The sequence below is a fragment of the Enhydra lutris genome, unplaced genomic scaffold (assembly GCF_002288905.1).
Source record: "Enhydra lutris kenyoni isolate GAN:26980312 unplaced genomic scaffold, ASM228890v2 scaffoldscaffold51, whole genome shotgun sequence".
In the NCBI taxonomy this organism is placed as follows: Eukaryota; Metazoa; Chordata; class Mammalia; order Carnivora; family Mustelidae; genus Enhydra; species Enhydra lutris.
Genome location: NW_019154135.1, coordinates 5,458,933 through 5,485,778, shown reverse-complemented (window position 1 = coordinate 5,485,778; position 26,846 = coordinate 5,458,933). Strand labels below are relative to the sequence as shown.

The following is a 26,846-nucleotide window of genomic DNA, read 5'->3' as shown; positions in this document are numbered from 1 at the left end:
CGTGCATTTCTTCTTTCGAGTGAGTGTGGCCGGTTCTTTGGGCTGAAGCACATCCACGCGTGGCTGTGTCTGGGCTTGGCCAACGCCCGCCTCCACATAGGCCTGAGCGTTGACCAGCGACTTTTCTCCCTTATCTCTCACAGCTTGTTGAGCCTCTTACGCCCAGCGGAGAAGCTCCCAACCAAGCTCTCTTGAGGATCTTAAAGGAAACAGAATTCAAAAAGATCAAGGTGCTGGGCTCTGGAGCATTTGGCACGGTGTACAAGGTGAGGCCACCAGGATGCCAAGACTTCTGGGGATGTGGGTTGATGCGCAAATCCAGAGTCCTGGGCTGTCTTCTGTTTATCAACTTTATCTACTCTTTGTGTTGCTCATGGTTTGGACATTCCAGTGTCTTCTCCAAGGTCTCGAGAGGAAATCTTGTATAATCATGGTGACAAATTAAATGGTCCTGTGGGACCCATATACAGTCATCAAAAGTTTCCAGGGATGATAGTGGTGACTTTGTAAAGGGGTGGGTGGCAGAGAGGGAGTCTGAAGAAGGGGCTGCCTGTCACTCTGTGACAGTGTCCAAATGAAGTCCAAGTCAAAACAGCTCCTCTTATTTTTTTCTGGATCCTATTACATCAGGTCTGATTTCAGTGAGCCCGACACCCAGTATCTCAGAATTCTGGACAAAATGATCCACACTGGTGTTGTAACTGACACAGGCTTAGGGTTTTTTTTAACTAATGACTCTGATTCATGGAACATGGTAGCAGGAGAGCTGCTGAGATGTCATGGCTCCCAGCTCTGATGGCCTTAGAATACAGAGCTGTGCTCAAGGTCCCTCGCCCTTCGGGACAGTGTCACTGGTAAAGTCCGTCTGTCTCACGAGTCAGCATATTGCATAGTATGACAATTGCCAGTTAATGTCTTTTCTCCCTCTTCATCACAGGGACTCTGGATCCCAGAAGGTGAGAAAGTTAAAATTCCTGTGGCCATCAAGGAATTAAGAGAAGCCACATCTCCGAAAGCCAACAAGGAAATTCTTGATGTAAGTTTCTCCTTTGCTCTCTAGTTTTCCACGGGCCTGTGTCAGAAGCCACATTTTCTGGTGTCTAACAGCTCATTGCCCCATTTTAGACTTCTTTTCATCATCGCATTCTAGCTGTTCACTTTTCATGTCTTTTTTCTTTCTAGCTGCCGTTGGTATAATTCCTTCTCAGGGTTTCTCCTGTAGAGAAGAGTCACATCTTCAATTCTGCTCTCTCTCTCTCTCCCAAAATGATAGAAACTCACAGTCATTGAATGTCCAGCAAGGGCCAGTCTCAGGACTAGTTGCTTTGCACACACTCTCACAGTGAACCCTCCTGACCAGCCTGTGGCGTTAAGAAGGTTGCTCAGGTTTACGTGGTTGGCGTAGGATTCCAGCCCATTGCTATTTCTGCCTTCGAAACGCATGTCCATTTGGCTCCACCAGGTTATCTTTGAAATGGCTTTTTTTAAAGGTGCCTGGGATTACAGTATGATGCTTCATAAACTCCAGAAACAGTTGCCCATCTTCCGTACTTGCCCCCAAATAATGTGTATGTTATTTCTGGTGTCCTTTTTTAGTTTATAGAGTAAGACTTAGGAATGTTCCACAAGATTATTTTCATTTCTTTACTTTGAATCCCACTGAACTTTCTTCACCTTCTCTGAACCCTCACTAGCCAATAAGGGGGCTACATCCTCTTAAACAGAGGTTGGCCAAAAGAGGGGCCACCATGGAATATGGGAGAGCCCGCTTCAAGGGATACTCAGGAAAATCCACTGGACAGATGGGATCTTGTTGTTAACACCGTTGGCCTCTGAGTATGGTGGAACAAGCCAAACATTTGCTCTTGTCCCAAGGCAGAGCCAGAGAAAGAGAAGGTAGGGAGGCTTAGCGGGAGGTTAGGGAAACAGAGTCAGAGAAAACAAAATGGCCGCCTCAGAAATCTAGAGAATTTAGTTGTCCTGTAGTCGGGAAGGACAAGAGCCAAATGTAATATTGGCTTCTAACCCACACAATATGTACCAAGCAAGCCCTTTTAGAAAACTGTGTTTTGACACAGTGAACTTCCCAGTGGCAAGACCACTCTAGACTCCAAATTCCTCCCGCAGGCTTCTTTCCTTTACTATTATAGGGAGAGCCCCACTCTGGCACGCTTCTGAGGGAAAGATGACATATTAATACAATGCAACAGCCAACTGGAGATATACTTACCAAGCGAAATTATCTTTCTTTTTAATGGCTTACAAGTTCACATGCAGTCCTGTTAGCATTACGTCAACTCATATCAGCATAACTGCGAGAAATACATTTGGGACATCTCTTCACCTAGAACCTAGAGCTGCCTCACCTATACTGTTAAACAGAAAATATTTTTTTGCCAAATTTGCTTCCTTAATTCATTTTTCTTTATTCAAGACTTTCTAAGAAATCTCACAGAACAGCGCTGAGGTGTGGGTTTCAGCAATATTTGCGACGCAAAGTAAGGGTCGCTTTTGAGGACAATGGCTCTGCTCTGGGAGGGAAGTAGTTTTCACTGCAAAGGACCTCCCAGACCCCTAAAACTGGGGGAGACCTGCTTTTGTGAGGTATGGGGAGGGGAGATAAACACTGAGAAGTCTAAAAAGGGAGTCCCTCTTTTCCTCTTGTTTCGTCTCTCTCCAGCTCTCTTCTGTCTCCAATTTTTGGAGAAGTTTTGTTTGTTTTGTTTTGTTTTGGGGTCCCCACCCCCAGTATTCCTGGGATGTAACGGGCACACAGCACAGTGTAAGCTGAATTAATACAGCAGGATGGCTTGACTTACACGGGGGTGACTGGGGTACACATCGCTGGCATCCCTCGCTGCCTATAAATCCAGTAAAAAGAAAAAGCAAAGGAAGAAAAGAAGTGTCTCCCTGCTGTGAGAACTCTTACGATCTCCTCTCTTGAATTTCTCATATACTTGACCGCAGTGAGAACTGCTTCTTCTCTCCCTCCATTATTTTATTCCCTCCTTCTATTCTGGTTTCTGCTCGACTCTTGTCTTCTCTCCTGTCAAACATCACAGCTGTTGCAGTTCCTGGGTGACAGGCTGGATGCCTTGTCATTTGCTTTTCCTGAAGCTCAGTGTGCCCAGAACTCAGCAGTCCCATCAGTGCAGCGTGATGCCTGGGCCATGGGGAGCCCCTGAAGGAAAGGAGGGGCAGGGAGAGTCTGCTACATTTAGGAAGCAAAAGCCAGTGAGTCCAAGGCCAGTTTCTTTTTTCTTTTTTTTTTTAATTTAAATGCAATTAGCCCACATAGATGTAGTGTTCAGGAATTCATCCGTTGTGTATAACACCCAGTGCCCAGCACGTCACGTCCAAGGCCGGTTTCAGCAGTGAGCCAAGGAGCAGGTGAATTCTGAGACCGGACAGCCCATCAGGCTGCATGCTTCCATTGAAATGCTCACACTCATTTGTAAATGGTTCTGCTCCCCAAATACTTGATACTCTGATTCCTGTGCTGGGATCAGGCCCCGAGGTCCGGCATGCCCATGTGGCAGCCTCTAGTTTAAGCCGCGGCCTGAGGCTTAGCTAATTGGTACAATTTCAAAAATGTAGGGATCCTTTCTCTTCATTCCAAAGGCTAATCATATGCCTCTCCTGAAGGAGTGGAAAATCTAGAGGAGTCCTTTCCCCCCATCCTCAACCTAAAGTAGTTCACAGAGGAGGGAGACCAGCAAGAAGGCAGGCACCAAAGATCATCTTGGCAACGGGGACAAAGTCATAGACTTTCAAGGTCACGGAGCCTCCAAGCCATGTGACTGAAACATCAGCCTTGGGGTCTCTGAACAGGGGCGCCTGGCCGGAGCGCCCGGGTCAGAGATTGTTGTAGAATACCAAGCATTCTTGCTACGGGCCACAGTACACCTTTGAGATTCCAAGATAAACAGCTAAGAACAAAGCTAGCTTTAACTTCTGCAGTGCACCAAACAGAACATACGACGGAACAGCGTCTCCATTGTCCTTGGGGGTGGGGCGGAAGTGATGACCTCGTTCTGCGGCTCTATCAGATTTTAAGAGGATGGGGATCTGGCCAAGCTCCAGGCTCTGTGTGGCCCGACACCCACGCCCGGTGCTCTATTCCCCGATGCCCGGGTCCAGGTCAGCTCCTCACAGCCCCGCAACAGATGGGCTGCTCAAACTTGCTCTGGTTTGCAGATTTTTCTCTCCTCCAAAATGAATACAATATGTGTCCAAATCCCAACCAGATCTTGAGAAAATAGGAGCGGCCAGAGGATTTCTTTGGTGTTATGGTTGTACGGTTTCCCAGACTTGGGGGAGAGACGTGATTTGTGCTTTTCTGGCAATCACATGGCCTATTAATTTTTCCATAGACTTTCCAGTTTAAATTTAGGGCAGGCAGTGGAAAAAGAATGCAAACGTTTGTGTATGTGCTGTGTGTGTAGGGAGGTCCTGAGCTCTCTGGTAGCCCATTCAGCGGAGCACTGAGCAGGGCACCACCGGAGGCCACAGGACCCGTGGGGTGACGAGGGGCTTGCAGAGGGTGTCGCCCTTGTGGGGAGACCCACATGGGGCCCCAGATCTGACACAGAGTGTCTCCAGTTAGCCATTCACATCTCTGGGCCTCATTTCCCTTGTCAGGGCCTCAGAAGAAATGCACATATGGGGCTTTCCAGTTCCTACTTTTTATCAACAGCCCTGATGTTTGCAGGTCTTTCAGAATCACATGTCTGCTCTCTGATTTTGTGATATGATGTTTACAGTACAGAAGAAGAAAGGCCAGCCCAACTTGCAAGGAGAGGGCCGAACCACTCAGGAAACTTCCAGACAGCGAACGTTAAAAGCTACGGGAATTTTTGTTGTTGTTAATGGAAGTGTGTCGTCTCTGACTTGCTTTAAATTTCTGGCTTTGTGTGACTGCAGCGTAGTCCAGACCTAACATTTTGGAGGCCATTCTGTGCCTAAGTGTTCGGTACCTCTGCAAAGACAAAAGAGGAAAGACGTGGGGCCGAGGTAGTCACTTGACTTGCCCAGGCAGCAGGAACATGTAGGGGATACTGAGGCAGTAAATAGCTGTGTTTGCCAGCAAAAGAGCGTGCCAAAAAGCACTGAGCAAATGCTGGGAGCTGAGAATGCAGTCCTTCCCCTAAGGAGCTCAGTGGGGAGGGAGGACATTTTACGAAATCACAGAAGTATTTAAGTGCAGATTATGGCGAGAGCTCCAAACCCCTCAGAACCCCGTGGAGGTTTTGTTCAAACAGAGGGCTGGGCTCCACCTCCTTGCCTCTCACACCGTAGGCCTGGGTGGGGCCCAAAAATTTGCGTCTTGAGCAAGTTCTGGGCCAAGGAAAAAGGACAAGATGCCAGGAGAGGTTAAGACCGGGGAATCAGGAAGGCCCCTTGGAGGAGGAGGCGGAGGAGGAGGAGGAGTCATCAGACGAGGAAAGCAGAGGTGGAAGGGCATTCCAGGCAAAGGCCCTCTTATGGGCGAGGGCCTGAAGGAGGTTTGAGAGAGCTGAGAACTAGGAGGGGCAGGAAGGGGGGGTTTCTGGAGGAGGGTCAGCTGTGCTAGGCATGGGGCTGCCCAGGAACTGTGAGGCTGGAGGAGGGCTTAAGGCAAGAAACAAGGTGTGGTCTGGCTTGTGTTAGGAATCCGTGTCTGTGCCTCCACCCCTAGCCCCACTCTGTCTTCTCGGTCAGCTCAGTGCTCTCATCCCAGCCACGCTGCGTCCCCAAGTCCACACCCCACCCACGGCAGTCTGGAAATACAGAAAGGAACCTCAGAGCTCCCTCTTGCTGGCCATGTGGTCCCTTTCACAGCTCAATTCAAGGTCACCGCCTTTTGTGTTTGAAAGGGAGAATTTATGGGAGGAAAGCAAGGGTTCCCTAATTCTCGGTCTGATGGAAGAGAGGAGGGCCCTTGCTGCATGCACACTTGCTCTTCCTCTGCCCAAGAATAGGAGGAAGTTCACATAAAGCCCACAGGCATGGGTCTGGGTCCACAAAGGCTCCTGCTTTGGCAGCCAGTCAAATGAGGGGGGCGCTTCGCAGAGCAGCGTGGTTTCCCATCTCGAGACTGAGGCAGAGGGCAACACAGACCACCTCTGTCCAGAAATGAATCCTGAGCTGCCGGTAGAGCCTGGGACTCCCGTTAAGGGCTGCCCTCCGTCCAGTTCAAAGCCTGAAACAGGCCCCCTGGAGGGGCGTCTCCAGCCCTGGTGGGAAGCGAAGTCTGGCTCCAATGACCCCGGCCGGCCGGGAGCTTTCCTGCGGCCCTACCTCCGCGTGTGTATTTCAGTCCAGTGGGAAAGTCGAGCCTTAGGGACCCGAACGTGGATGTGTGCAGGTGCTGACAACATCTTAAACTGCAGCAGATTTATTTAGCCTTGGGACAGGGCCTTGCCAACACAGGCACCAGCAGCGCTCACACCCAGAGACATCAGGTCCCGTTTTCGTTCAATATTGTGCCGCTAGGGCACGCAGCCTGGGTCTCTCTGTCCAGGCGAGTCCTTGCATCGCGCTCAGAGGGTGTGCTGTGCCACAAAATGACAGTCCCGGCGTAAATGTCCATTGCACTGAATGTTTCACGGGACACCCTGTCCTCCCCCGGTACACATTCTAGAACTCAAAATCATGCCTGCGCTTTGCTTTTTTTAAAATGTTTTTAAACCTGGAAAGGGGTCTGCCTTCCTCTCCCTTTAGCCACGGTGCGGAGCCCTTCTAACGCTCTCCTCTCCTCTCCTCCCCGCAGGAAGCCTATGTGATGGCCAGTGTGGACAATCCTCATGTCTGCCGCCTCCTGGGCATCTGCCTCACCTCCACGGTCCAGCTGATCACACAGCTCATGCCCTTTGGCTGCCTCCTGGACTACGTCCGCGAGCACAAGGACAACATCGGCTCCCAGTACCTGCTCAACTGGTGTGTGCAGATTGCAAAGGTAAGTCAAGGGGGACTCTACCCAGAGCAGTGTGCACAGAGCAGGCACCCAGCTCTGAGAGTAGAGCAGAAATTCCCACTAACAGTAGGTGCAGCAGCCTCAGCCGGTTGCCCCCCCCCCCCCCCCCCCCACCCCCATTCCCCTGGGATGCTATGCTCGTTCGTGAGAGCCGTGAAGAAAAGCAGCAGTGGGGGGAATCGAGACATCCCGAAAATCAACAGGTTCTCCATCCTGGGATAACTCAATCCTGGGTATGTGTGTGTGTCAGTGTGTACCCACACACACCAAGGGCATTTTGTTTGGGACCCAGTCAAATGAATTGTGTTTTGCATCCAATCAGGTCCTGTCCCGCTGCATGGGGGAAATCTAATTATTCAGCTCCGTTTACACACCATTCACTTTATTAGGTGCTTGGTGTGGTGTGAGGCTAGTGTTACTTCCCGGATGTTCTTTGTGTTGAATGTTAGGGTGATTTGTAGTAGGGGGAGCTGTGGCTTCTGCCCCATCAGGACTTGCTCTCAAGGCAAGTGAGGAGACTGGGGCTGGGCTGGGCAGCCCCAGAAGACAGGGGGCTGTGCAGGCAGAGCAGGTGCTGGGTGCGAGATCTGCTGTGCAGGTTGGAGGAGCACTAGCAGGGGAACAGATGTGTCTGCTTTGCTGGGATTCCTCCCGTGCCTCTCCCTGTCCCTATTAACAGCCTCGTTCTAGAGTGAGGGACGGCTGAGAACGAGCCTGCGGACCAGGGACCCCACCTGCGTGCTAAGGACACGTGCTGGGTACTTAGCCATTCCCATGGCCTCCCAAGGAGTTCTTACTTTAATCTCCAACTTCTCCCTCTTGATCCCAGCACTGCACCCGTTACTTGCAACCCAAATGCTACATTCTCGCTTTCTCTCGCACTCTTTTACCCAGTCGAACGCAGGGGACTTGTGGGCGGGCCCCTTTCTGAGCGCGTCTGTCATTGCCCCTTGGTTAGCTCCACCGTGGAGCAGGGTGTGGAGGGGTGTGCCAAGGCTCCGGAGTCAGAAAGCCCGACTTCCACCAGGCCTTGTCTGGGCCCTGACTGCCCGTCCCTCCCCTGGTCGTAGCGATAGTCAGTTTATTCCGGCGCCGTCTGGTGTCAATTTCTCCGCTGTAGCCCCTGGAGGCTCCTGGCACCTCCTCCGACCACCGCCAGTCCCCTGTGTTCTCGTCCTTCTCGCAGCCATCACCAGGTCACAGGGTCAAGGACGTTTTTGTCGGTAGTAGACAGGGGTCCTGGAAGAGGGTGTGCACTGCCGGTGCTGTGACTTCATGAGAAATGTTCATTATTTCTGTGTGTGACTGGATTAGGCTCCTAAGGCTGCCACGAATTACCACAGATTCATGGTGGCTGACCACAACAGAGAGGTATCCACTCACAGTTCTGGAGGCCAGTCCAAAGTCAAGGTGAGGCTGGGCCTGCCCCCTCTGAAGGCTCGGCTCCAGGTCCTCCCGGGCTCACGGTCCCTCCCATTGGTACCTAGGTCTTCACACAGCTGTTCCCTGTGTCTGAGTCTAAATCGCGTTTTCCTTTCTCTTAAAAGACACCAGTCATCCCTAAGTGCAGGATGCTTTCTTTTTTTTTTTTTTTAACATATATATGTATATACACACATATATATTTTTAAATATTTTATTTATTTGACAGAGAGAGAGAGAGATCGAGATCATAAGGAGGCAGAGAGGCAGGCAGAGGGAGAGGGGGAAGCACGCTCCCTGCTGAGCAGAGAGCCCAGCTCCGGCTCAATCCCAGGATCTTGGGATCACGACCTGAGCTTAAGGCAGAGGCTTAACCCACTGAGCCGCCCAGGCATCCTGTAGGGTGCGTCCATCCAGGACCTTTGCCTGATGCCATCTGCAACACCCTGTGTCCAAACAAAGTCACTTTCTGAGGTTTCTGGTCGACCTGGCACTTAGGGCCCTATTCAGTGCAGGACAGTGGCTGATCTGGAGGAGGTGATGGTCAGCCCATGCAGGTTTTACCGAATACAGCATTACTCCTGAGGATCTACTCATACATGGACGCCTGAGCCCAGAAGTCCTTCCTTAGCTTTCTTCCCTGATTATCTATGGCAAGAAACAGAGAGTATGCCCCCGCCCATGCAGACAATGTTACTTTGCTTTGTTTGCTTTCTTTTTTTTTTTTTTAAAGACTTTTTATTTATTTGAGTGCAAGAGAGAGCAGTGTGAGCAAGAACACAAGTGGGAGGGAGAAGCAAGCGCCCTGCTCAGTCCCTCCCGATGTGGGGACTCGATCCCAGGACCTCAGGATCATGACCCCAGCCAAAGGCTGACACTTAACCAGCTGAGCCACCCAGGCACCCCCTGCTTTTCTTTTTATCGCAAATTGCTACCTGGGAAGATCTGGCTTATTTACTGGCTCACTTGAGTTTGTGCCCACCTACCCCAGCTGGACGGTGAGCTCCGTAAGAAGGGTGTCCTGGGGCGCCTGGGTGGCTCAGTGGGTTAAAGCCTCTTCCTTTGGCTCAGGTCATGATCCCAGGGTCCTGGGATCGAGCCCCGCATCGGGCTGTCTGCTCAGCAGGGAGCCTGCTTCCACCTCTCTCTCTGCCTGCCTCTCTGCCTATGTGATCTCTCTCTGTCAAATAAATAAATAATATCTTTAAAAAAAAAGGTGGGGGGGTGTCCTGGCCTGTCCCTACCCTGGGCCAGGCTTCCAGGGCTCCGCACACCTGCGGCCAGCTTCTGCCTGATTCCAAGGCCCGGTTCCCCAGAGGGTGCCGGGTGAGCTAGCACTTCTTCTCTCATTATGTCATGTCAGTCCACAGCTCCACGAAGGTGACACTAGTTGGGGTACATAGCCTCAGCGAGTTCTGTTCAGCATGGACCTGTGCTTACGATTCCAGAGGACGACAGAGTCCATTCTCACTCCTGGCATTTTCTAAGTGGGATTTATTGACATATAAATGACCTGCCTTGATTCACAAAGGCATGGACTCTCCTGTGACGTTTTCTAAATGTTGACGGAGAGCCGGCCACTGTTAGGCAAGCTTGTTGCCCTGCCTGATCTGCTAAGAGGACACGTTCTAGCACCTGGGCAAAAGGGAAAGCAAAGCGAAGTGAGTAGGCTAGGAAGGAAGTCCGGATGGGACGGAGAGAAGAGAGCCACGGCCTCTCGTCGAACGTGCTGGAAACAGATTCTGTTCTCTGGCCGCAGGAGCTCGTGGAGACACCCGCTGCTCCCCTGGCAGAGAGATCGTTGCTTCCTAAGCTCCTGGCTCATGGGCCCCTGGGCGGCCCCCACGTGCTGGGACTTGGTTACTTCAGAAAGCGTATCCACTCTTTTCTGGCTACATAACCCAGCCAGTAAGTCCCCAATGATATCAGATGGCGCCATAATGTCATAAAATGTTCTAATCTGGAAGATCCTATCACCTTATCATCCCGTCGCTTGGAAAACGCTGCTGTTGTGCGAGTTTCTTCCCCTTAGAGCATCCGCCACAGTGCATGTTACTACGAAGCTCTCTGGACGGATTAATCTGACATTTCCCAAACCTCTGGGAAAAAGAGCTTGCTTATCACCTAACCCAGATTAAGATCTCACAGAATTGGGGTTTTTGAGTAATTGCCAGAAGTTGAGGACCCTCGAGAGCAGGCTCTGGAGAGGTCTGGAGACAGACGGCAGTGGGGGGAGAGGCTCCCAGACACGCTGTGCGGCCTCATCCTCCGACCACAACTGTACATACACCAAGCTGCATTTAAGTCAATCTACAAGATACAGTTTGAATAGGGCAAACTTAAAAAGTCGGTTCAAAGGATTTGTTTTTTTAAGCATGCGGGATTACTTCGTTTGGTCTAGGTTCATTTGAAAAAGCCTCGGGTGTTTTCGTTGGCTGCGCATTTTCAGAACAGTCAGGACATGGGAGCAGTTAAAAGGGGAGGAGACGGGCTGGGCTGAGCTGTTTATAGGTTATCATGTCCGAGTGGGGGGCAAGAAGGGGATCATTGTCCCCGGACGTAGCCAGACCGGTCCGGGCCGCCTGTCTTCCGTTCTGGGTGCCCTGTCGTGAAACCCATGTCGACACACTGTACTGTGGTCCTAATAGACCAGCAGGGGTGTGAGAGACGGAGAATCATGCCCGACAAGGAACTCAAAAAGGGGCTACAGTCCGTCAGTCCAACCAGGCTGTGGCGGCAAGGACACACTCACCTCTGTGCACAACGTCCTGCTCCCATGTGGGCTCTGGCCTTCCCCACTCAGTCTCGCTCCTTCCAGGCTGCAGGTCAGGACTCATCAAGGGGAGGGTCGAGGTGCAGCCCAAGGGAGGGTGCTGATTCAGGAAGGAGGACTCTACTGGAGCTGATTCCCCCGGAAGCACACGGCTCCATACTTCAGCCAACAAGGCAGATCAGTGACAGAGCCCAGCAGCATCCTGTTACCAGACATTTCCCTAATTTGGATTATTTTTTTAATTTATTCTTAAATGGTCCACTAAAGATTACAGGTGAACTTAATCAGCCTAAATGATCACTTTGCAGGGTGTCATTAAAAAGCCAGAAGTTATCATTATGTTAAAGTATCAGGGCACCTGGGTGGCTCAGATGGTGAAGCGTCTGCCTCCGGCTCAGGTCTTGATCTCCAGGTCCTGGGATCAAGCCCCATGTCGGGCTCCCAGCTCAGTGGGGAGTCTGCTTCTCCCTCTCCCTCTGTCTTTCCCACTGCCTGTGCTCTCTCTTCCTCTATCTCTCTCTCAAAAAAAAAAAAAAAAAGTATCAAAATATCAGCTTTTATAAATATTTCACTTAGTAATTTCTTGGGCATTTATCTGCCAGTGTTAGGAATCAGGTGCTGTAGATAAATAAATAAAACAAAATTTCTTTTCTCCCCAACTTATACACCAGAGAGGGAAACAGATCCATACAGAGCTAGCAGTGCTGTAGGGAACGGGTGGTCGGAGCAGGAGAGCTGGGAGCATGCAGGGCACAGGGCAGGGCTGGGGTGGGCGGGGACCAGCTAGGGGAGCTCAGTCTGTCAGCCCGGCCCCAGGTGCTGGGAGGATAGCGGGGCGAGGGTTGGAGGAGAAGGAGGTGGGCAGGCAAGTCATCCTGTCTCTTAGCCTCCAGAGTTCTGTGCTGGAGACGTGTGTGAGATGCACACACTGGGACAGGACGTTGCCCAGTGGTGAGAACACAGAGGGGCTCCGTGGCTGAGAGATGTTAAGGGCTGCTGCAGAGAGAAACGGGTGCCAGTGCCAAGCCGGGGACGACAAGCCGACACCCCGCGGGGCCCTGCGTGCCCGCATAAGAAGACAGCTTCATCTCACAAGCAAAGGCTTCTCAGGAGTTGATGCAGGATTAGACTCTTCGGGAAACTGTGAGCTATGCAGACTATTACAGTGACCTAATTCAGGCTCACAGCACATGCGTAGAGAAAAGAGGGGGGACTTGGCATCTAGGAGGAAACCGTGATAAACTCTAGCTCCTACGGAGGACTCTCGCCGGGCACCATCCTATGTTCTGCGTGGCTTAACTTACTTAACCATCGGATTAGCCCGCTTTACATGCAGGGAAACTGAGGCATGGGGCTGTCTAAATAGCTTGCCAAGGTCTTGAGCTAGTATGTAGCAACATCCGGACTGGACCCCACGCAGCCAGGATCTCAAGTCCATGCTCTCGCACTTGCTGGCATGACTCGGAGCAGAAACCATGAGCCAGTGAGCCTGGCTGTCCCCGGTCCCTGCCACAGTACAATATTGGTGCCATATGACTTCGTCTGGGGTGGGAAATTCTGACCCTTTTCTACCTCTTCTGAGGGCAGGGGCCCAGGGGTGGGCGAGACATACCGTTGATGGAACTCAGCCAAAACCATCTGCCAGCCTCTCCACTTCCTGCTGTGTCCCATTTCTGTCCTCACAAAGTCAGCGCTCCCCCAGCTTCTCCCCGTGGCAGTTTATGAAACAGAACAGAGACGGAGCCCATTCCAGCTTCTCCCTCTGGACTCCCCCCAAGAGTTGTGGGATGCTGCAGCCCTCTGGAAAAGTCTGTAAATGTCCAACCCAACCACCCCCAGTCCTTCCTTCAGTCATAGGTGTCGGTGCCAGAAAAATCTTGAAATCCATGTGAGCCATACCCCCGGGCTTCTCCTTGGTGCTTTGAGGTTCCAGCCGGGCTCTTCACACCCCCTTCTAACCTCCGTATTTCAGAATTCATCCTAGCCGTCCAGTAGTCATTAACGCAAATAAATAACGTTGATTTCAATTAAAGTGAAGACATCGGAGAGGAATCAGGAAGGAGCTTCCCAAGGGGCCCCACTGAGGCCCCCTGCGGATGCCGCTTCCTGTTTAAAGGGGCTCTTATCAGGGCTCTTATCTATGCTGACTCGTTAAAATATAACTTCGCTGGTTGTGGAGATGGCCTTTTAAACCGCCTCACCTCCGTGGTGTGGGACAGAGACTGATGAATAGAGTTTTATCTGAGTTCAAGTGAGCCTCATCTGGCCGCCTGGGATCTCTGATGTAGACCCCTCTGACTGATTGGCTGGGGGGGCTCCAGAAGGCCTAAAGAAAGGGCTCTTTCCCAAGCCCTCCCTGAAGATGGATATTCTCCAGAAATAGCACGATTTAGTAAAGCTGTTCTGGTCCTTTGCAGACCCAAGGGGGACAGGGGGGCGGGGGCTCAGGTCAGTTTATTAGGTTTGCACAACAACGTGGACTTACTCTGCGGCATGGGGCCAAGGGGCTGGGTGGCTGGGTTTTTTGCTTATTTGGAGTTTCTTTGATATCTCAAGCAGCCTCTGGGCCAGCAGGCAAGTTTCACGTGGAGGCCGCAGCAGGAAATTAGGACCGAGTCCCAGCAGTGGTCTTGGGGACTCGGCGCACTTGGTCCGACAGGCCTCTGGACCCGCTGAGGCGGCTCTCGGGGTGGTCCTGGGGGCAACAGCACTCCAGCCCCAGAGCAGGCTTCTTGGAAGATGGGTTGGAAACACCCACACATCGTCAGAGCTCCAAACTGTCAGCTGCTATTATCACTCATTGATTCTTCCATTCGTTCATTTTGCAGCAACCTTGGTGAAAAGGTGGCCAGTGTCCAGACGGTGGGGCATTCAAAGAGGCAGAATGAGAAGTTTGAGATGGTAGTGAAAGGAAGCTGGTGGTTCCCTCTGAAGTACCCCCTGTCCACCCTGGGTGGCTCGGAGGAACTCAGAAAACACGTATTTGAAATAAAGCGAGAGGGACAGGGCAAGATTGGACTGGTTGCTGTCTGTCCAACACTGACATATGATCATTCTGACACGGCCGTGCCACGCCTACACAGATCTAGCCCTGAGGAGGTCTTGGGGAAATGTCTGCAGAAGCAGTGCCAGCGACACTGGGTGAAAGGAACAAGAGAAAACCGGGGCGAGAGAGAGGCGGAAGGAGAGAGAGAGCAAGTGAGCTAATACAGGCGGGAGTGCACATGTTCGTGAACCAGCAAAGAGGCCAAGTGCAATTAACTCTTTCTGAATGGGGCAGAGCACACCATATGTAATAGAGCGAGGCCTTGCTTTTTTGTAAGAGCAAGGTCCCAGGAACCAAAGGAGAAAGGAAAGCTGATTGAATGGGGCACCCAGTGACGGCGTCGTGGGGAGAGGGGACACGGAGTAGTAAGTCAGTCCTCTGTTTGGAGGAGTTTTCTCAGCTTCTGCTCCTTCCCTCTCGCTCCCCACATGCCATTCCTAAATAATAATCCCTAATTTAGAAATGCTGTGCCAGAGAGAACCTGCTGGTTTCCTCCTGAGTAGACACGAGCCCTGTTAACCTTAATTTGCTGCATCTGAGGAATCTTAGGAGGGGAGCAGTTAAATCCAACAGCATCTTAAACATTCAGAACTTTCTAGATCATACGAGGGAGAAGGGAGACATGGGAATTAATCATCTTTTTCCAAAGAAAGAAAAATGAGAGTCCTCAAAAATGACCCCCAAAGGCTAATTCCTGGTCGCATCTTCCTAAGATCCTAGTTTCCTAGGAGGGTTAGTTCTGCTCCAGAAAGAAAATAATTTTAATTTCATAATTTCATAATTCACGAAGAATTTTCACGTACTATCTATTGCCAAAGGAAGCAAAGAATTTGCCAGCAAACTGGGGACTCCATCCCTAGTGACAGGTTCTCCCCGCCGTTGCCCTCCCAAGGAGAGTCCACCGCAGCTTGGAGAAAGTTAGAGACTAAAGCCGTGTGGGTGAAGCCCGTTCGTTTGCATTTCATGCACTTCAGTAAGCTCTTCTGGGCTGTCTTTGCTGGAGAGCTCTTGAGTGTCAGCCAAAAGGGAGGTTGGAAACGGGGTCCACGCCCCTGGCCAGAGAGAGCGAGCCACATTCGTGAGTAAGTGGCAGAGAATGTGGCACAAACACAAGATACCTGCGGGGCTTACGGCGTCTCCCGCCTGCCAGGCTGGCCCTGCACGGGGTGGGAGCTGCCAAGCTCATGTCAACGGTTGGAGCTTGGTAGGGTCCCAGGGAGCTTAGCTGAACGAGGCAGGCACGGAGCTAGGAGGAGTCAAGGCTGGAAGCGACCCCCGCCTGCCCTCCCAAAGAGCTCATGACGGCCGCCAAGAAGACTGTGGGCAAGGACCAGACTTGAGGGGGAATAATTCCGGGAATTCACATGTCAAGCACTGTGCTAGGCACTTCTCAAATACTCTTTCTCTCAGCTGTGATTCTGATCGGGACAGGGTTAGGGTCGGCGGAGGGAAGTGCCACCTGTCAAAGCAAATTCAACGTCCATGTGATTTCAATTTTAAAAACGAGGAAATAACACTGGAAAAAAAAATGTCATCCATTGGTAGTGAATCACAGCAGGTAGTGTGGGAGAGCATGAGGGGTGCAAGGCTTCCCAGCCTGGGGAGCGGCTTTACCTTCCCTGCTTTCCAGGTCAGCTGCGCGTAGGGAGGGCGACCCCAGGCAGGGGCATGGTTGCCAAGTTCCAGACAAGCTCCCAGCCAGGTCTCAGCCCGACAGCAGAGCTCTTGCTCCATCACTACCCTCCAATACTTGGTTCATCTGGGTTTAAAATGAGTTACTGGCTGGAGGAAAGTTAGCAAATCAGCAGCTCATGATATCCTCCTTAATTTGTCTTTGCATCTACTCAGTTGGTAGTTACTAGTGTTCGCAAGGTGCAAGGGACTGTGTCCATCAGGCGAAGCACAGAGACGAGGGCAGACACAGCCCCCAGTTTGGAAAGCTCCGAGTCTGGGGGGAACAGGACGTCAGAGCCCTGTGCACAGGCGCCCGCTTTCCACAGAGCAGAACCGTGCCATCCGTGCTGGAACCCCGCTCTGTGCTCCCCGGGGCAGTCTGCTAAGCCATGCGTTCCCTCACTGCATGGCCCCGTGTTGCAGGGCATGAACTACCTAGAGGACCGGCGCTTGGTGCACCGCGACCTGGCAGCCAGAAATGTCCTGGTGAAGACACCACAGCACGTCAAGATCACAGATTTTGGGCTGGCCAAGCTGCTTGGTGCCGAGGAGAAAGAATACCATGCAGAAGGAGGCAAGGTAAGACGTGGCTCGTAGATCGGCGAGCATTCACTCGCCAGCAGACTGACCGATGGAGGGGACGTTCTCAGAACATTCTGGGTGAGGTCACAGCAGCAGCCATGGACACCTGAGTCTAGCCAGGGTCCTCTTCTGGAAGTACAGACCAGAGGGGCTGCTCTAAGAGCAGGATTTGCAGGGAGAGTGAAAATAGATGTTTCTATCACATCCAGAGGCCAAAGCCAATAAACACGAGCTCGGCTCCATCTTTGGGTGACCATTAGCCAAGGTTCTTTCTCCATGACCACTCCCTTCAGGAGAGCAGTTGGGAAATATCACAGCTAATTTGGTGGCATGCAGCTACTGAGAACATCTCAGAAATATGGAAAACTCCCCATGCCATTCCTAGAGCTCCGAAGTCTCCCTTGGGAGCCTCCCTAGACTCCCTCCTCCCAGACAGACTTGGGGTCCTCCAGGGGACTCTCTCCCAGCATGGGGGGAGGTGCAAGTGCCCATGCTAAGCCCTCCAATAGCTCTGAATCAGCTGTACCCCTCTTAAGTTTCACTCTGACCTGGACGGCTCCAAGCAGCTGGTCTCTGCAAACACCCATAATCGAGGGGTGGCTGGGACCACCGTGCACCACCAGAAACCCCAGCCCCTGGCATGTGCACCCAGTTCACCAGAACAGCCCACAGACCAAAGGTCCTCAGCTGAGGCCTTCATGAAACCACACCTGGGGCTGAACAGAATAGCCCTGTTTTCTACCAGCTTAAAAACTTGCTCCTCCTCCTGGGAGGGAGCACTCATCCTGGGGTATCAAGGTGGGGTGTCCTGCCTTTCCCACATTTGTCGCTTGTAATTTGTTTCAACATGATTTAATTTTTTGCAACAGAGGGAAGCTAATGCTTATCTTATTACTTCCTCTCTCATCATTCCAAGGTGCCTATCAAGTGGATGGCTTTGGAATCAATTTTACACCGAATTTATACCCACCAAAGTGATGTGTGGAGCTACGGTGAGTCAAAATCTTGATGCTAATGAATGCGTACTGAGCAGAAGCCGGCTTGAATTGTTTGTTGATTGACATTCTATGCTCTGTCATCCAAATACTTTCTTCCAAGACAGGAACTAATAATAGCGTAGTAGTCACTGTCTATTCTACTAAGAAAACATGACAAAGGAAATTGGGTCTAACTAGCACATTACGTGTCACTGGAGAGATCAGTGAACTTGTCAAGAGCGGGTAACGGAGGGAGAGAGAGCTTGGACTTAGGAAATGTGTAGACCTGCAGCATCAGACCAAACTTGACCTCTTGTCATGGGTTTGAAGTGAACCAAAGGGAGATGACAAATGGGGTTTTCCGGGGAGAAGCATGAGGTTGTGTGATGGACTAACTCAGTGGCCACTGTTTCATGCAGTGAATGGAAGTCTGTGTGTGTTGGGGAGAAGGGCTTGACAGGAGTGCACTGGGAGATGTGTCTGTGGGGGGGGGGGAAGCAAGGGAAATAGTGATTGCTTGCAGTTCTAGGGAAGACATTTCCTCAGGACAGATTCTCTGTTTCACCCTCCAAATCCCACTGTGGCCTTGCCCAGGCCTGTGCCCCTCCTCCCCAACACGCCTTTCCTCTTCTTGCCTCATTGCCTTTGTACAAAGGATGTCTTAAGCCTACAAGGGCCTCACCATTGAAGAAAGTGTCACTAACCCACTGTCACAAGTCCAGGAGTCTGCTGGAAGCCTGCGAAATAGCTCATCTGATGCATTTATCTGTGAACTAGCATCTATCCCCACTACTCAAGTCACAGGGGGCATGAGGAGGGGCCACCCCGTCTCCGCAGAAATGGGTGTTTGGGGAGAGTAGTATTGAGGCAGATTTCCAAGAGGAATCCAGTTGTTATCACAAAAAAATCATTCAAGACATCATCTACTTAGGTTCTTTTTTTCCTTCATAGCATTATTAACTTCCTGATATTCTAAATGTATTTCAATTTCATGGATCTTTGTCTCTTCTGCTAGGATGCAGGCTTTACAAAGACAGAGATCTTTCTCGCTGAACAGGTGAATTTTTACACATACCTGTGAGCAGAGCTGCCTGCAACCAATGAACTAGATAAGGACATAAGGCTATTCTGATGCCTTGTTGTTTTAGTCATTTTCACAGTGTGTCTGCTCCCCAAGAGGGACAGGGAAAAATGCTACTTGTCCCACTCCCAAGTCCCATCCAGAGGCAACTCCACTGTCGCCTCCTTCCCTCAGGTTCCTGACGGGTCTTCTCTCTCCTCGTTCTGCACACATTTGTCTATTCTCCAGACAACAGACAACAAAATAGTTTTAAACCATAGCAGACTTTTAATTCTCTGCTTAATAGCCTTCTTTGGTTTTCCACATATGTTCCAAACAAAACCCAAGCTCCTGAGCGGCCTGGCTCCTTCGGCCTTTCCAGAATCACGAGGCTGCATTTTCCTCCTTCCCCTCCGTGCGGCAGCCAGCATGGGCCAACTCACCGCTGTCCGGAGTGGGTCCTCATTTGTTGAGTAAATGAGAACTCTCTTAAATTCTGCGACTTCCTGCCTTTGGATGATTACAAGCGGTGTCAGAAAGTTAGCATCCCTCTAGTGATTGTGTGTTGTTTCATTTCGGTGGAAATGTGTTTTCGGTGATTATAATCTGCTGTCCCTGGCAGTAAGTGCAATTGTTAAACCACAGACCTGAAGTTCTAGCTTAAAAAAACAAATCTTATCATGATCCCAGGGTCCTGGAATTGAGCTCCGCATTGTGGGGGGGGGGGTGTCCCTGCTCAGCGGGGAGTCTGCTTCTCCCTCTCCTTCTGCCTCCCAACCCCTACTCATGCTCCTTCTCTCTCTCAAATAAATAAATAAATCTAAAAAAGTAAAAAAAAAAAAATCTTATTGGGGCACCTGGGTGGCTCAGTCAGTTAAAGTGCCCCACTCTTGATTCCAGCTCAGGTCGTGAAATGGAGCCCTGCGTCAGGCTCTGCACTCAGCGCAGAGTCTGCTGAGAGAGTGTCTCTCCCTCTGCCCTACCCCCTGCTCACTTGTGCATGCTCAATGCTCTCTCTCAAATAAATAAATAAAAATCTTTAAAAAACAAATCCTATTACTCCACTCCCTTGCCTCCAGTCAAGACAGAATATTTTAATAAATTAGGTACGTATGCATTCCACTTAGGAGTTGAAAAGAGAGAATGCCTGCCTCGTTCCAGGCCCTCTCAAAAGCCACCACCAGGTATGCACACCACTTTCTCTCTTACCATTTGTCCCCAAACCTGGAGAGCTTGCTGTCCCACAGGAAGGCATTGTACGTGTTTAACATAATGTTTAAACCTCGTTAGGATGAATTGACTTCGTGGATCTGGAAATGAGATTTTATTTTTTCATCAAGTCCATGTTGACGCTGTGGTGAGGAGGGACAGGAGAATCTATGTTCTTGCCCTTGGACCATGACTTTGCTTCATTCTTCAAAGTTGCATGCTCTGTATTCAGGTCATTCAGCTCTGGGACGGCCTCTGGATAATCCAGGCTGACCTGTGGGACTGTGTATCTAGAGGCCAGCTCTAGAGAAAATGAATCATTAGACCAGCTGGAGATCAGGAAACTGGCAGGATCCCGTGTCTGGTCCCTTCCTGTGTAGTCTGGGGACCCAGGCTCAATCCCACTGGGGTCACCTCTAGGGTCACCCCAGGGCACCTTCATGGTGGGGATTTCTAGAGCAGAGAATCCCAACAAGAAAGGCATAGAGATAGAAGAATCATCAGAACTCAGGGATGGTCTGGAAAAACACCAAGTCTAAAAGTACTGCTTTTTTTTTAAATCATGACGATGGATTTTATTGATTTTTGCAACAAAAAGTATGGGGTTTTGATGTTTTTTTAAAAGGAATGTAGAGTTTTCTGGTTCCCAATTTTTATTATTATTTTAAAATACGCAGTGTACAACCTTGTCTGCGGTCTCCATCTTCCATAGATACAAGTAGCTTAGGGCAGATGTTCTGAGTGTGTAACTCCTGCTCCTTATGTCATTATAGTGGTTGACTTGTCCTTGTTGCTATCACTCAAGTTTTAACATTTATTGGCCACTTACTATCTGCCTTTGTCTGAACTTTTCAGTTGCTTTTTCTTCTTTGATCTGCACAACTATCCCGTAAGACAGATACCGTCATTATTCCACTATACAGAAAGGTGTACTGAGGCTTCCGGCAGTCAGGCAAATTGCTCAAAGCCACAGAAACATAGGTTTTTAAAGATCAGAAAAGTTTAAATGATGACTAAAGACAAGGCGTGGTGATTATTACCAACTCATAAAGCAACTGTCTCATCCTCTCAGGCGTCACCGTTTGGGAGTTGATGACCTTCGGGTCCAAGCCTTATGACGGAATCCCCGCCAGCGAGATCTCCACCATCCTGGAAAAAGGAGAGCGCCTCCCGCAGCCACCCATATGCACCATCGATGTCTACATGATCATGGTCAAGTGTGAGTGACTGCCACAGCCATCCATGCGAGCATACCTGGATGTTAGCACTCAGAGTGCCTTATGGTGCCTAGAAAGGTGTTGCCACCCTTAGCCAAAAGATTGAGACCTTTGATTCCCTGAAAAAAACCTTGTCCCATTCTCTACAGTGGCACCGAAACCCAGAAACGTCTGTAAACTCTCCCCCAGCATTCTTCAGGAAGCCTTTGCTTGACCCATTGAGCGCAGTGCCCTGGCATGTGCCCATGTTTGCAAGCAAATAAATAAAACCAAATTCCCCCAGAAACCATTACACCAAAATATTCTGTTCTCTGAGTTGCTCAATGAAAACAGCGCTGCACATTTTGAAACCTGTTACTGGAGAGACCGAATGTTTTTAAACACCTAACAAGGAGAAGCCCACGAGGCTGGTATAGAAGCGACAATTCTGCCTTGACTTAACCCCTTCAAATAAGAGATCTACGTGAGGTCTTTCGCAGCGTAGCAAGTAAACATCGTAATCTAAATAAGAGTGCGTAACTTGGGTCAGTGCTCTTGTTCCACCAGAAGGACAAGTTCAGCAGGCTCTGAAGGTGACATTCCACGTGTCAGGGGCCCTTGCAGGAGAGGGTAGCACACGGAGTAGGACAGGGCCAAGTCCATGTAAATAGTAATGCCTTCCCAACTTCAGACCACAGAGTTAACCTACTTTTAACTTCCTTGCTGTGGATTGAGGAAGCTGGGATCCAGAGAGGTCACACGGTTTGTCTGAGGTCACATAGCAGTCTGTCCTAAAATAACTTGACATCCTGCCGATAAAAAATAAATGTGAGCCCTCGAGAGAGACGAGGATTGCCAGCTGATCGCTGTTCCTCCAGCTGTTCAATCCGGACTTCGATCCTAGGGAAGGCACTGCGACGCCCCCTCACTTGCGTGCTCTGTTACTGAGGACGTAAGACAATGAAAGCATCAGGGTGTGGAGTTCCCAAACCTGGAGGCTCTTAAAGAAAGTCCCTAACTTTCCCTAAATTGAGTCTAGTTTCCAGTTGGCAAGACGGCTAAGCGAGTCTAGGTGAAAGTGGATGCCCCGTGAGGACTGAGCCAGAGAGCCCGGACGCCAGGCTCCCTGCAGGCTTAGAAGTCCACAAACAGTGATGCATGCAAGGCTGCCGGAACACTTACGGTGATAATTCCAGAACTCCGGCCCCAGGAAGAGTAGGCACTGAAAATTAGACGATGTTGCTGTCGTTCTGATTCAAGTGTTTTGTGTCATCATGGTCTTTAAACTGGGATCAGCGCTAGGGTGCCAGGACTACAAAGCCTGTCACAAAGATTTGGTTTCTGCATCCCTTACTTGCCTGAAAGGATCTTACCATAAATGCCTTCTGGAAGCAGTGCCGTCTTTACCATTTCTTTCGGGGTCTAATGGCGCTGTTTTCCTCATTCCTTCCCCAGGCTGGATGATAGATGCTGACAGTCGTCCCAAATTCCGTGAACTGATTATTGAATTCTCCAAAATGGCCCGAGACCCCCAGCGCTACCTTGTCATCCAGGTACCAGATCACAGCCTCTGAACTTGCACGGGGAGGAGTCCTTCTCATGAGCGTCCAATGTCACTGTGTTCCATTGCGTGCCCATTCCATTTCCTTGTCTCCCAGGCCCCGTCCTTAAACCCTCAGCGCCTTAGAACTAGACACGGCCCCACTGATCGGAGTGGAGTTCCTCTGTGGTGCCCCGCCCCCACCCCCCACCCCATTTGCCATTCCCGGCTGAATCCTAGCGTCCAGACATGCTCATTCCATGTGCCATCATCATATTCCGGTCAGCCAGAGCCTCAGCTCCGTCTGATGGAGAAGCAGGCCCTTCATGGCAGCAAATCTGCCTTCAAACCCCTGAGTCTCCACTTAACGCTTTAGGTCAACAAAACCAAACTCACAGGGCTGTGAGGTCATGTATGCAAAATAATTTGCATAGCCCCTGAAGATTCTGCTTAGCAATTCGGGTGCGAGTGGTGGGGGAGTGGGGAAAAGGGGGTCTCCGTGCACTTCCCAGCAAGCAATTCCCTTACTCACGCTGGGTGGCTGTCGCCAAACTCCCAAGTGTTCACCAATCTAGAAGCTCTCTGAACCCAGCCCCTATGGGGTTTTATGGCGTCTTCATTAAATGGGCATTGCTGGTTCAACTAGTGGCCAAACGGTGATTGAGTCCACCTCCAGCCCCTCCCCGTTCCAGGACATCAGGGGGTGTGGCTGACCTAGAGGTCCAGTCCGCTCATCTCTGGGTGGGCCCCCCCACTCCCCCGTCCCCACCCCTCCAACCACCCCCATCCTTAGGTGTGGGCCTAAAGCCCCCGGTTAACATAACAATGACAGCTTTGCCACTCTCCTCCCCGAGGAGATCCCAAGGGTTTAAAAGGCTTCCGCTGGGAATTCCAACATATTTCCTACCATAAACTGTAAGATGGCAGCACCTAACAGCAAAACTCACCCTCCATAAATTCTGCTCTATCCCTTTCTTCTTCCTCTTAAGCTGTTTCTGTTTCATTTAGGGGCTTTTAAACATCGGAGAATTTTTTTAGTATTTTCCTGTCATGTGGGGGAGGGGAGGAGCCGCTACTCTGCGGAGAATCGGACTGATTTTATTATAAACCAGGTGCCCAACAAAGAGGCATCTGCCCAAACAGTGGACTGGCGCCTCTCAGGGCCCTACTGATCGTCTCAAAATGTTCTGCACCAGGGAGATGAGAGAATGCACTTGCCGAGCCCTACAGACTCCAATTTTTACCGCGCACTGATGGACGAAGAGGACATGGAGGACGTGGTGGACGCCGATGAGTACCTCATCCCCCAGCAGGGCTTCTTCCACAGCCCCTCCACGTCCCGGACCCCCCTCCTGAGCTCTCTGGTACGAAATGCGCCCCCTTCTCAAGCACGGTGTCTGCTGGGTTGAATGAGTTGCTTAGAGAAAACGGTACCCCCCCAGCAGAACTCACAGGGAGACGAAGAAGTCCGTTTTAAGCAAATGGTCAGGCCAGACTCAGAAAGAATCAGTCAGGTGTATTAGTTCTTTTATGGCCTTGCAGTAACTGGGCCGTAGTCTTTTCAGGTCTACTAAGGGACCAGAATTAAGTCTGAACTAAACCTAGTTTTTCTAAAGCTAATGGGTCAGGACGAGTTAAGCCCCCATAGTGACACCCGCCCCGTGAGGCCCCAGGTCCTGCATTTGGTGGGCGTGGGTGAGACAAGGCACGTGGACCCTCAGCATCTTCGATTCTTTTCCAGAGCGCCACCAGCAACAACTCCACCGTGGCTTGCATTGACAGAAACGGGGTACGTATGAACACCTCATAAACCCGAATTAAGTAACAGCTCTGTGTCACGGCTTTATTGCACATAGAAAATGCCCATCCTACCCCCAACAAATCTTGGTTTTCCTTCCTGTGTTTCCTTCCTTCCTTCTCCTGTATGGTTGCCCTGAGCCCCTGCCCTAAGGCCAGCAGGCAGCTCTCACCTAGGCCAGTGCTGTGCAAAATGGGGTTCGTGGACCTCCAGCAGCATCACCTGGCGGTTGGTTCCAAGTGCGAACTGCCGAGCCTCCGACCCACACCTGCTGAAGTAGGAATGCGAGGGGCAGAGCCAGCCCCCATCCGCGTCCGAGCCAGCCTTCCGGGGGTGCTGATGCTTGCCACAAAGCCTTGATCTAGACCGACACTTCCCAGTATAGAAGCCCCCGGCCCCCTGCATCGACTTCAGTTTAAATCGGTGACCGTCTGGGAGGGCACAGATCATAGAACATTTCTGTCATTGCCAGAAGCCCTACTGCACGGCACCGACCAGGTCCTTGCCACTCGGCCTGTGGTCTGTGGGCCCCCGGCATGGGCGTCCCCCGGCATGGGCGTCCCCTGGGGGCTAGTCGGAAATGCAGACTCCCAGGCACTTTCTTGGACCGCACTGAATCAGAAGCTGCAGTTTAACAGAAGCTCAGGTGATTGTTATACGCATTGAGCAGCACTGACTGGAGTGACCTTGCCTTATTTCCTCCCCTCAGAGCTATCCCCTCAAAGAAGACAGCTTCCTGCAGCGGTACAGCTCAGACCCCACGGGCACTTTGACTGAGGACAACATAGATGACACTTTTCTCCCAGCACCCGGTGAGTGGCTCACCCTGGACAAGGAAGGTCACCCACCTGGGCCCCCGCATCCAGCAGGGCTGGCCTCCATCCCCTGGGCCCAGGCCACTCGCTTCCTCAAGCCAGTCCAGAAGTGGAGACAGTGGCAAGCTTGCAGACACCTGTGGGGAGGAAGAGGCAGAGAAACACAAAACGACTGAGCACGCGCTCGGGTCTTTGTGTTGGACTCAAGTCGTGTCCAGCTGGGAGGTGTGGTTTTAGGACCAGTTCACAGATTTTCTAGAATTTGAAGCAAACATCAAAGGTGTGTGTGTGTGTGTGTGTGTGTGTGAGTGTGAGTGTGAGCAGGACTGTGTGGGTATGATTGTGTGTGTGTCCGTGAGTGTGTGAGCATGTGTGGAGGAGTGTGTCTGTGCACAAGTGCATGTGCCACATCCGACCCTGGTTCCACTCTTGGCCTGTGACACATGCATGTGCCTCGTCTCAGCTTTATCCCTGATGTTCCCGTGGGCACACATGCATCTCAAGGCAGGCTATCCTTCTGAGAACGTTAAATTGGCAAGAGACCGATGTGCCCATTGCTTTGAGAACTAGAGACAAGGACACGGTTTCCCTTGCAGCACCAGCGAGCTCGTCGTCTTGCCAGACGCCCGATGCTCTGTGGTCTTGTGGGAGAAAACTAGCAGGGTTCAGATGCGCCATGGAGTCCGCTGGGGCTGATGCTTGGCCGATCGCTTCACCTGTGATTTCTTTTCCATTTCAGAATACATAAACCAGTCCATCCCCAAGAGGCCGGCGGGTTCTGTGCAGAATCCTGTCTATCACAATCAGCCTCTAAACCCCGCTCCTGGCAGAGACGCTCACTACCAAAACCCCCACAGCAACGCCGTGGACAACCCTGAGTATCTCAACACCATCCCTCCCTGCGTCACCAGCGCACTCGGCGGCCCCGGCCTCTGGGCCCAGAAAGGCAACCCCCAGGTCAGCCTGGACAACCCCGACTACCAGCAGCACTTCTTTCCCAAGGAAGCCAAGTCCAACGGCGTCTTCAAGGGCCCTGCGGCCGAAAACGCAGACTACCTGCGGGTAGCCCCGCCGAGCAGGGAGTTTATTGGAGCATGACCACGGACGATAGCATTGGCCATAAGAGTCTCGGATGTGTCACCCGCCCTGGGACCAAGCCACAGCATCGACTCCAGTGCTGACAGTCCCGCCCTCGTTGACTCCTGGGCCCGTGGACCGGTTTGGCCATATTTGCTCCTACGGACCCATCTTTCACCCAGGAAGTGCCCCCTCCTCGGATGCACTTTGGGAAGTTGCTGGGAAGTTCCTTTGTCTTCAAACTGTGAGACCACCACAAAAAGGCATCTGGCAAGAATATTCTCTTTGGGCAGAAGTTCGCCTTTCAGTGAGGTATATTTGATAAAAAAAAAAAAAAAAGAAAAAGAAAAGAAAAAAAATCTGCATAAGGAGTTTTATTGCTTGGGAACCCTGGGAGTTTTTAATTGTCATTATTGATTTTATTTCTCCTGGGCGTTTCCAACGAGGAAGGAGCTTCTTGCTCATAGTACTGGCTGCACTGAGTTGATCCAGGCCCAACTGTGACCAAGAAGCAAGGGTCAGAGCCTTCCAGCTAACACTTGATTCCACTGACTCTAGCTCCAAGATTCTTCCACTGCAAGACAATTTTTTAAAAAAACTAGGAAGTACTCTGTGTCCTAAGCGGGACTGGTTGGTACTGTAGCAAATCATAGCACGTTCAAGAGGATAAGCCACTTTGAACCCTTCCCGAACGCAAAAGAAACGGAAGGGGTAGAATTCTT

The 26,846-nt window shown here is 51.0% G+C and overlaps 1 protein-coding gene across 2 annotated transcripts in view; it reads left to right on the top strand.

Annotated features, from left to right (window-relative positions):
- The window catches only part of LOC111157042 (epidermal growth factor receptor), a 198,009-nt gene extending 171,562 nt beyond the window's left edge, over positions 1 to 26,447 (top strand). The window contains exons 18-28 of one of the 2 annotated variants that reach the window (XM_022518253.1): positions 144 to 266; positions 938 to 1,036; positions 6,752 to 6,937; positions 16,294 to 16,449; positions 17,369 to 17,444; positions 20,771 to 20,917; positions 22,350 to 22,447; positions 23,631 to 23,798; positions 24,176 to 24,223; positions 24,942 to 25,044; positions 25,787 to 26,447. In XM_022518253.1, coding sequence (XP_022373961.1) covers positions 144 to 266; positions 938 to 1,036; positions 6,752 to 6,937; positions 16,294 to 16,449; positions 17,369 to 17,444; positions 20,771 to 20,917; positions 22,350 to 22,447; positions 23,631 to 23,798; positions 24,176 to 24,223; positions 24,942 to 25,044; positions 25,787 to 26,145 — 1,563 coding nt within the window. In that variant the 3' untranslated portion in view covers positions 26,146 to 26,447. The remainder of the gene's footprint in view (positions 1 to 143; positions 267 to 937; positions 1,037 to 6,751; positions 6,938 to 16,293; positions 16,450 to 17,368; positions 17,445 to 20,770; positions 20,918 to 22,349; positions 22,448 to 23,630; positions 23,799 to 24,175; positions 24,224 to 24,941; positions 25,045 to 25,786) is intronic. The other variant, XM_022518254.1, reaches the window with a different exon arrangement.
- Positions 26,448 to 26,846: the final 399 nt, after the last annotated feature.